The 10376-nt window shown below is 31.5% G+C and overlaps 1 protein-coding gene across 1 annotated transcript; it reads left to right on the top strand.

Moving 5' to 3' along the window:
- The first annotated feature begins 1443 nt into the window (after positions 1-1443).
- Positions 1444-6880, top strand: LOC117173504. Its single transcript, XM_033362120.1, has 3 exons — positions 1444-1498; positions 3827-3950; positions 5123-6880. Exons 2-3 carry the CDS (start codon positions 3893-3895, stop codon positions 5722-5724), a joined length of 660 nt encoding a protein of 219 aa, XP_033218011.1. The 5' UTR covers positions 1444-1498; positions 3827-3892; the 3' UTR covers positions 5725-6880.
- Positions 6881-10376: the final 3496 nt, after the last annotated feature.

The following is a 10376-nucleotide window of genomic DNA, read 5'->3' as shown; positions in this document are numbered from 1 at the left end:
CGATAAAAAAAAATACGTGTCTCTTATTTTTCGATGTATTACAACATATTGCAGTTTCATCAAAATCGGTGAGGGACACCTGGGATAGTTTCCTTGTCAGATGCACCCGCTATCTCAAATCACTCACAGATAGAGGTCGAGCTAGAAACCACTATACCCACGGGCCCTAAATGGGCCAGAAATCGAAGAAGAACGGACTGGAGTCAGTTTTACACAGAATTAAAAAGTGCGCCCACAGAGGTGTCCAGGACAATTAGATACGTGAATATCCTGGAGATTGCAGCCGAGATTTTCATGGAAGCCATCAAGTCCACTTATGAAAGTAATTGTCGAACTTTAGGAGCTGCAAAAGCTCGGAAGGCACACTGAGGGAATGGGAAACTCCAAGAGCTTTGCAAGGAAGTCTGAGAGAAAGGTTTAGACGTGCCAAAACTGGATAAGCTGCTTTCTCTATATCCGGATGCTATTCTCGGCACTCTCAAATTGCCCGGTCGGGAATACTTATAATCTGACGGGGATGCCTTGGCTCACCTTATCAAGGGTTTACCTTTTTTTGTGAAAATTACTTCCAGAATACATGTTGTCGAAACTGAATGAGGAAAAATGTAAATTAATTCATTTTACATTGTTTAATAATTATTTATGGAAAATTTTACGGAATAAATTAGTTTTATAATGTTGTATTATTTTTTATGTTAAAAATGTCGACAATTGATAAATTGTCATTTAAATAAATAATTACTGTAATTTTCACAAAGAAAATTAGTCAAGTAAACACACAATTCATATTGTGAAGCATTGTAGATAAGAGGATTCTTTTTAGCATTTTCAACCAAAGGATAAAGGTATATATTTTTTCTTGGCATTAGAGACGCAAAATATGTACATTCTGATGCAAAAAATAAAATCCTTACACTTAATACTTTTTATGCTAGGCTGGTGTGATTAAAATTGTTTATAAATTATAATGGCCTAAAGACACATTATCAGCCAACATTTTGGTACTTTTTATTAAGTTCGAGATTACAAAAAATTAAAGAATAATTTTTTTTAATTTCCAATCTGTCTCCAAATTGTGAATACAATAATTTTAAACCTTGCTGCAAGATCATATTTTACGAGTATGTTATAAAGTTTAATCACAATAAAATCGTTTATTTTTATAAAATGTGTGCGTGATAAAAATTATTTTTTTATTCCTCCCCGATAGATATAATTTTTGGTGAGGTAAATAATTTTTTTAATTTCTGTAAACGTATACTTCGTATTTTTCTTATAAATTTTATGGCATAATAAACCAGTTAAAACCCAAAAAAACACACAGTAAAATTGCTTACTTCTGATAAATGTAGGCGTTATCGCAAAATTTTCAAATCTCTTCCAACGCTATTAAAACGTTCCAGTATTATTTTTATTACTTTTCCACTATTGAAGACATATTTTTTCAGTCTCTAGCCAAAAGCAGTAAGTGAAGGAAGAAAATTCCCAAAACCAAAAGGTACGATTTCTTTAAATATTGAAATAATTTCAAATATCATATAACTTAAAAAGAGGAACTGTTATGATTTGATGATAATTTCAGTTTTTTACCTTAATATAAAACTAAAAAAAGTCCATAGAGTTTTGGATAAGGAAACCAAGCATCGGTGGGTGAGAAAAGAAGAAAAATAAGGGGAAGTATTTTAAGCGGCAGGAGAAGAGGTTGGGGAAATAAGAGGTAGGAAAGTAGGGAAAATGAGAAGAAACAAGAATAGGGAAAATGGAACTGAAGGAAGGAGAAGTAAGGTTTAGAGAAGGAGAATAGGAGAATGGAAATACGAGTGAGTGAGGCTCAGGTGAAAAAGTGAGAAATAGAAGAGTAGAGGAATTTAATGGAGGATAGAGGATTAAGGCGAAGTTAGAGGTGGGAACATTAAAGAAAATGATGAGATAGGAAATAGAAGAGGTGAGGTAAGGGAAAGTAAGGGGAAGTGAGGACACGGAAAGTAGAATTGGTAACCAACAAGGTTAAGTGGGGGAAAATGAGGGCAAATCATTAAGAATGAGAGCAAGTAGAAGAAGGGAGGTTATGGCTGGCGTTTGGAAGTAGTGATGGAAGAATTCGGTGGAAGGGGTGGCGAAGGGCGATGTGAATTATTGTTACTGCTTGGAATGTTAGTTCACACCTGCAGAGTTAAGGAATACAGTTTTTTGTAGTAAGCTTGAAAGTATGAAGTGACATAAAATTGTAGATGAATGTGACAATCAAGAGGTTCATTACAGTCTAAAGAGTTAAGAAACCAAAACTTTAAAAATGGATGTCAAGGACTTTTGGATTAGCTGAACCTCTAGTTAATTTTAACGTTGTTTTTGTTTGTAAATTCATTTATTTGATTGAAAATTAGTTGTTCTTTGTATATTATTCTTTACTAAAAACTAAAGTATTTAAGTATTTAGGCTAAAGTAATTTTCTAAGAAAAAATTATTTTTTTCTTTTTCCTAATTCAAGTATTCTATTTTTAGTTTAAGATGCATAATTTTATTCACACATTCTCTTCTGCAACTGAAAATTCAACCACACAATTTTTTGTGGACATTGTTTTTATAGAAACGGAAGCAGCTCGGTTGAAAATTTACCTAATCAGTTGGAATTTTTTTTCTTTTTCTAAAAATTTATTAATCTATTCACTTAAAATGTAAGTATTTTGTTTTTGGTTGCACATTTTTTTTAGTAGACAATTTATTTATTTGATTGAAAATTTGTATTTTCTGTACAGAATCCATCTTCTGGGTTTATAATTCAACTCTTAGGTTTAATATAATTTGTGTATGTTTGTTAAGCAATTTGTTATTATTAATAACAGTACTCTATTAGAATACTGCCAGGTAAACCTAATTCAAAATCAGAAAAATTATTGTTTTCACAATCTATTATTATTTTTAATAATATTTTCCTTAGATAATGTTAGAAGCTTGCTGTTTTTTTCTCGCATGTGTGTTAAAAAAAAAAATTTCAAGCAAAAAATTGAATTTTCAACCCAGAATGTAAATTTTCTACCAAAAAAGACAAATTTTCAAAAAAGAAATGATTTTAACTACAAGAGATAAATTTGTAAAATAGATAGAATAAGATTTCATTTTAAGTTAGAAAAATACGTTTTTATCCAAAGAAAAGCAAATATATTAATATTCTACGGAAATTAAATTATTTGCAATAATATAGAAGAATTTTCACTAAATATTTTACTTTTTAGTCGAATTTAGAAGGCAATGAATACATTTTCTACCATTAAAAATAACCATGTATATGAAAAATTCCGACAAAAAATCTATTCAAAGTTTTAGTTCAAAAAATTCTTTTTCGCGTACAAAAATTAATTTTTAACCAAGAAAAGAAAAATTTGCAATAAAATAGATTAATTGCCATTTTAAAATAATAAATCTGTAACAAAAAGTAAAATAGCCCAATTTTCAGTTAAAGAAATAAGGTTTTAAGCAAATGAAATAATTGTTTCAACTGAAACAATAAATTTAAAACCAAACAGATATTGCCTTAAAAACAATTTTTTACATTCTCATCATTTATGATTGAGAAAGTATTAGAATTGTCGGAAATTTGACATCACATTTTTTCAACAGATCTTCACGTTTCGAGACCCCCTGTAGAAGAATAAGCTTTATTTTTTACATTTTTATCGAGCCTAAAGGTAGAATTGATTTATTTTGAAGTTTTTTTCTGAATTAAAATAGGCTCTTTTTCTTGTTTTTTAAATCATTTTTATCTATTTTGAAGGAATGCAATTTTTTAAAATATTTTCATTCAGTTTTGTTTTTATTTTTGTTGCAGAAAGCTTTGATTTCATTAAACAAAATTCATCAATCTCCATTAGCCAGGATCTGCGATTTAACGAAGATGAAGGTCTATGTTGGTGTTCCTCTTCTCGCTCTATTGATTTACATTATTTGCATTGGTAAATGTAATAATATATCGCTTTTGATAATTATAACTCAATTTAATTTTTAGTTTATTAAAAATTTATTTTTTTTTGCTTAAAAAGGGATCTAAAAACTGGAAATTGAATTTGTCCGTTTTTGGTTAAAAATTTATATCTTTCAGTAGAAAATTCAAGTTTTTGCTTGAATTTATCTGTTTTTTATTTTGAATTGATTTCCTTGTAAAAAGTTAACTATTTTTCACAAAATCTTTCTTTTTGAATTAGAAATATATTTTTAATTGAAAATTTAACTATTTTCGTTGAATTATCATAATTTCAAGTTTTAACCGACGTCTTTCGTTAAAAATTGGACTATTTTGGCAAAAATTTGTTTTTTAGTAAATAAATAATTTTTTAGACATTTTAAATTTAACAAGTTCGGTAAAAAATTAATGTTTTTACATTGAAAATTCAACTATATGATTGAAAATGGATATACTTTAATAACATTCATCTTTTTTGGTTAAAAATTCATTAAAAACTGGAAATTTAACGATTGCAGTTGGACATTAATAATTTCAGTTGTAAACCCATCTTTTTATTAAACATTTAATTTATTTTCTTTTGAATTGAAAATATAACACATTTAATTAAAAATATATCTTTTAGAGTTAAAAATTCAAATTTCTTGAAAGTTAAAGTATTTTGTTATAAATTCGTATTTTTGGTAGAAAACTGTTTTTCTCATTTAAAAACTAATTTTTTGGTCAAAAATTGAACCATTTGTTTGAACATTATTTTTCAACTAGAAATTTAAGTTTCTTATTTTGGATTTAAAATTTATTACTGTTGATCAAAAATTCATCTTTTTGGTTGAATGTAAACGTTTTTTCTTTAAAATTAAAAAATGGTTTGGTTAAACATCAACTATTACATTATTCATTGACAATTTATCTCTATAGTCAAAAATTCAGCTACTTGGTTAAACATTCATGGATTTGATTAAGAATTCATTTTTGAAACAAAAATTTAAGTTGGTCGTTTTTCGCAGTTCACGTAATACAAATATTGTATTTTCGATTTCCCTTCATTTAAAGAAAACATGGAAATTCTAAAAAAAGGAGTCGCAGCGGAACAGAGGAAAGAATGTTATGTCCGCTCTAGTATTTTAAGTATTAAAATTAATCCAATTCTATTTCTTTTTGCAGAATTAGGTTCACAGTATAATATAGGCCTTGTTAGAGAAGACTATATGGATCTTCCATATGACCTAGGCCTCTGGTACAGTGTAAAGAATAATGGAACAGTATATATAGATAAGTTGGACAATCCAAATACTTATGGACTACTAGCCGAAGATACAATGATTTGCGTATTAGAACGAGATGGGAAAGCAAAAATTGAACGTGCATTAATGGCAGGCAACGAACAAGTTATAGCGGACGGTAGCAGTTATACCCCTTGGGATGATGGTTACACAATCTTGTACGAGCTCACATTCGACGTAAAACTTAACTACAATACAGAAGTCCTCGAAGAAGGCAATAAGGCTCTTCCACATGATCTGGGCATCTGGTACCGTACAAAGAAAGGAAGGGCAGATATAAAAAATGGGGCATATCCATCAACTAATGGGCTACTACACAATGATACAATGGTTTGTGCATTAGAAACAGATGATGACAAAAAAATAGTGCGTGCATTATTCGTAAAAGACAAACAAGTCAAGGTGAGCACTAAATCTTATACCTTCTGGACTACCAACGACACAGCTTTATACGAACTCAATTTTAACCATAATCTTCACTAAAAGAATGATCGACATTTCCAACTACACACCTTCTTTATGTCGATACCCACCCTCGCTCAAGGAGAAACCAATATTTCCTTTTTTCCGACTGTGATATAATTAAATAAAAATTAATAAAAAGTTTTTAGTATTATTTTATAGTGGGAAAAAAGGATATTATGGTGTATTTCTTACGTGGAATTATTTATGAATCATTACACGGATCAGTGTTTGCTCGCAAAGAATTTTGGCACAGCATCAGCGCCACCAACTTCTACAGCAGCTGGGCGTAGCCTTGGGATAGTTGCTGTACCGCTTTTGGCACATTTGACGCTCAAAACTAGTTTTCCCAATTAGACCCTGATGTATTGATGCGCATAAGCGAATAATAGTTTTGTATTGGCTCTGCTTGACGCATGCGCAGTAGTGCACCGGACCGTCTTTGGGAGCACTTAGCTAAATGGAGAAGCATGTATTCGCCAAACGAATGAATAACATTCCTCCCAACGATTAGCACAACTGGTGTGCTAGTAGGTACATGTGTCGGCTGTCCATAAATTATTTCCCTGGGCCGAAATTTTTAGTTATTAATTTATAAAAATATCATACAAACATTAAAACTTCTTTTATTTTAAACGACTTTTCTGTTCTTAAGTCAAACATGTTGTAAACTTTGGTGTGTAATGCGAGATGAATTTCGAAAGTAAGTTTTCACTCTACTAAACTAATTTAAAATTATGGAACACAAAGTACATTAAGAAATAAAAATCAATTGATTAAAGCTCATTTCTGAATGAATTTAAAAAGGTGGAAATTTTCTTTAAAAGTTCATTGCACACTACGCACGAAATTACATAAATAATTAAGAGTTATTGTAATTTATGTTCATTCTACTGTTCCTGTTGGTCCTAAATCAAACATATATTGTTTTTTTTTTTAAATAAAGAATTTTCTGATCTAACAAATTTAATTGTAATATAAACAGATTTTTACTTTGAATCATGTAAACATTACTTTTTTTATTTAGATTAGATGTAACTTTTCTTCGTCTGTATAATTGCAAGTAGTAATAATTTTGTTGTGAATTAGTTTCAAAATTTTAATTTGACTTCGCCTGAAAAATATTATTCTTCAAGGAAAAAATGTATTTGTGGATTAAATAAATAAACGGAATGAATTTCTTTACATTTTTTCACATCGTTCGTTATTTGGCTAAAAAGATTTATTTTCGTGTGTTTTTTGTAATTTTTAATTTTATGAAAAAAGTCATGAGAATAAATTATTCTACTTTTTGAATACTATAAATAACCATACAGAGAACTTTTAAATTAAAAATGTGGTCCTAAAAATATTCAAAATGTGCCCACTTTTTGAATTTGCATCCAAGATGGCTGGCTAACGAAGTTGACCTTCAATTTAGGACACTAAACGAGTGTACTAAAGGCCAATCTAATGAATTAATGTGGTCAAAAGTTATTCTGTTCACAGACAGACATACATACAGGCAGACACATTCGTAAAAACCTCTTTTCGGATGCAGGGCATCTCAAAACGAGGACATTTGACAAAAACTGGGGGGAGGGGGGAAAATTTCACACAAATCTAATACCTTTTCTGATGAGAATGTAATAGAATATATAGAAACAGATTTGACTGTTTTACTATTCTATAAATGAAATTTCTTCATGTATGCGTAAGAATATTGATAATATTAATGTAATGAAAATTCTTTAAGAATCAGTCAACCCGAGTAGAAATGAAAACTTGGTTCTTCAGAGGCCCTGTCTAGATTTCCTATTTTCTATCGAGGCCCTACAGTGTCAGTCTATCGAGGGCGCAAGCAAAAACGTCACACTCAGCTATCGAGGTTATGAGTGCGTGCTGATGATTTTAGAGTATTGAGCGATTATGTAGCGCGGTTTCAAAAAATATTCAATGTATCACAAGTGCTCGCTAAAGCCACATTAATGCTCGCCGAAACCTACTTATTTCCGAATTCGCAATTTTCGATCGTTTTCGAGGGAAAACGAGGACTTGTTAAAACATTGATATATTCGTGGGAACCTCTCTTAGTGCGCTACTCAACCCCTGTATGTGCTCCCTCCATCTTCGCTGCTACCTCGCTAAAGCCTAGCATTATGCTCTTCAAACCCTCGCCTTGTTCTCTCAAATTCCTCTTCCCATACTCTTTAAATATACCCCGAATGATCTTTATATGCTCCCCGCATGCTCTTTAAATACTCCCCGAATGATATTTAAATTCTCCCTATATGCCTCCTAAATTCACCTCCCAAGATCTCCGAAACATCGGTTTATTTGATGAACCTAATTTATTTTAATTTTAATAAATGACAAAAAAACGCAATGCGACCTTTTTCAAGGTAACTGTTTATTTGAAAAATCTATATAATGTTTATATACACCTGCAATAAGAACTTAAATAAGAAATGTTGCTCAGATCTAATTGAAAATGTTAATAAACAAATGGTTACTACTACCAGTACTACAAAAAGTTTCGTTTGAAGTCGATGGAGTGCAGGCGTACAGAGTTAAGGTTTCCTTCTCAGTGGGACACTCTTCCGTATAGGCGCTTGTTAATGCCAGGACTGTTAGACAGCCTTCCAAGTTTTCGAAATTGTTTTATTTAATATATTAATTGAGTTTTTATTGATATCGCTCCGAGCTCCCTCCTAGCTCCTTTCGTACTCTGTATTATCTTTTACGTGCACTCCCTCTCTTTAGACTCGTGTTATGCTGGATTGGGATTTTTCTTCGGGATAAGTTCAAAAGAATATGCTATTGTTACGTATTTTGATAATTCAAATACACCTATCTGTTGCCTCGAATAAAACACTGCCATTTTCCAGTATTTTATTGATATTAAATTCTTAACTGTACTCCGCACGCCATTCTAAAACTTAACTAATTGTTGAATTTATCTAGAGAAGACTTACTACTCTAAACTAAAGAGAAACGCAGTTTTTCAAAATATTCGCAGTCACCGAGAATCGTACGCAAGCACATGCGCTGTGACAACACCATGCTGAGTACGATATCATAAATACTTAAAGGTAAAACTTTTCTATAAATGTTTTACCTGCTTACGTACTGTAAACGTTTGCGGGCCGTTGAGCGTCTCTTTTAAAAGGAGAGCTTTGTTTTGAATAATCTGTCCAGATACTAGCTTGCTCACTTGATTAAAACATTCAAAGACAGCAATATCCACCCAAAAAAAAATCTTTTCAACAAAACACGGGACTTCAACACCTCCAGTGCCTGGACTTGATCGAACCTCTCTTTCTACTTTCTCTCTCTCTCTTTTTCTGTCGCAACCACTCTCGCTCTGCTCCCCTGAGAAACTACGGGAGCAATCCGTTCTAGGAAGGCTGAGAACAGGGTGACTGAACACGAGAGTTCAGACCGTTCAGACTATTCAGAACAAATTAGAATTTCAATTTAATATTAACAAGAAATCTTACAGTAAATAATTAATTTTAACCGTAGTTTATATTTAATCGTGGATCAAAGTGAATTGATATACACTGCTATTTTTGATGAACATTGCTCCAATAACTTCTCAATATATATTTGCGGGTCAAATAGCGCTGTTGTCAATGACAATCCTATTTCATCATGGCCCGAAAGAATCCGATCAGTCTCATCAGCTTCAATGAGCATCGGAGCCCCACCGCTGCTCCGCTTGAGTTTTAATCGTGCGAATTCGCGATTGTCTTCCACTTTGCGTTAAGTAACGGAACGTCATGCCGCAGTTATACAGCTAGGCCATTAGGGTAGAGTTCCTTATCGCAATGCTCCTGCTTGGCCACGCTTGAGTAACCAACGCACACCCCCGTAACTCCTTTTCCTCCCTTCCGCGGCGACGCGTCAATTCTCGGAAGGGTTAAAGAAGGGAGTGTCATTTAAGGGTTTTACTGTAGTACTATTTTTTAACTATAAACATAAAGCATCACCCATTAGACGATTTTTTAACGAAGAAGATTGATTTCTCATCACAAAAGAGAATTTGCAATGAAATAGTTAAATTTTCAACTAAAATAGTCAACCCATTACTCTAACAGAAGATATTTATAAAAATAACACAGGCCCACAAAAAAAAACAAAAGTGTCTGTGCAATTCACCAGACCTATATATTCTTATGTATTTTTCTACGCTGAATCCGAATTTGCAATAAAAAAGTAGGGTTCAGCTATTTTTTTATGGGGTTTTGATCGAAAAACCTCTTTTTTTACGGTTTTTTCATGGTTTTTTAAAAATAAAAAATAAAGAAAAATTTTATTTTTTTGACTTCAGAATCGAATTCTACGGGAAAAAATACATCGAAACCCATGTTTTGATCTTTTTTTACAAAAATTTCAACCCACCATACGTCGATGAAAAGGCAGAAAATCTTGAAAAGTGAAAATTTGCTTCAAATTTGATTAAAATGACATTAAAATCAAGTTTTACGATTTTAAACCGATTTATAAACATTGAAAATACTTTACTGGGGGTTTTTGAGGTCGCTGATCACGAATTTTAAGTCACTTTTTTCAAAAAACAACTCTTAGTTGGCGTAAGTGGACAATAAACGTGATAAATTGATATTTTTTTCAAAAAATCGACGTTTTGGATACTGTTCTGGAGGTTTTCCACTACATGAATCACAAAACTA

The sequence above is a fragment of the Belonocnema kinseyi genome, chromosome 5 (genome assembly GCF_010883055.1).
Source record: "Belonocnema kinseyi isolate 2016_QV_RU_SX_M_011 chromosome 5, B_treatae_v1, whole genome shotgun sequence".
Taxonomy (NCBI): Eukaryota; Metazoa; Arthropoda; class Insecta; order Hymenoptera; family Cynipidae; genus Belonocnema; species Belonocnema kinseyi.
The sequence above is the reverse complement of the archived record's forward strand: the minus strand, read 5'-3'. Positions and strand labels throughout refer to the sequence as shown.

Excerpts from the sequence above, each read along its gene's own strand:
- LOC117173504 (XM_033362120.1), top strand. The coding sequence starts at position 3,893 with ATGAAGGTCTATGTTGGTGTTCCTCTTCTCGCTCTATTGATTTACATT. Across the intron at positions 3,951-5,122 it reads GATTTACATTATTTGCATTG|AATTAGGTTCACAGTATAAT; the intron begins GTAAATGTAATA and ends TTCTTTTTGCAG.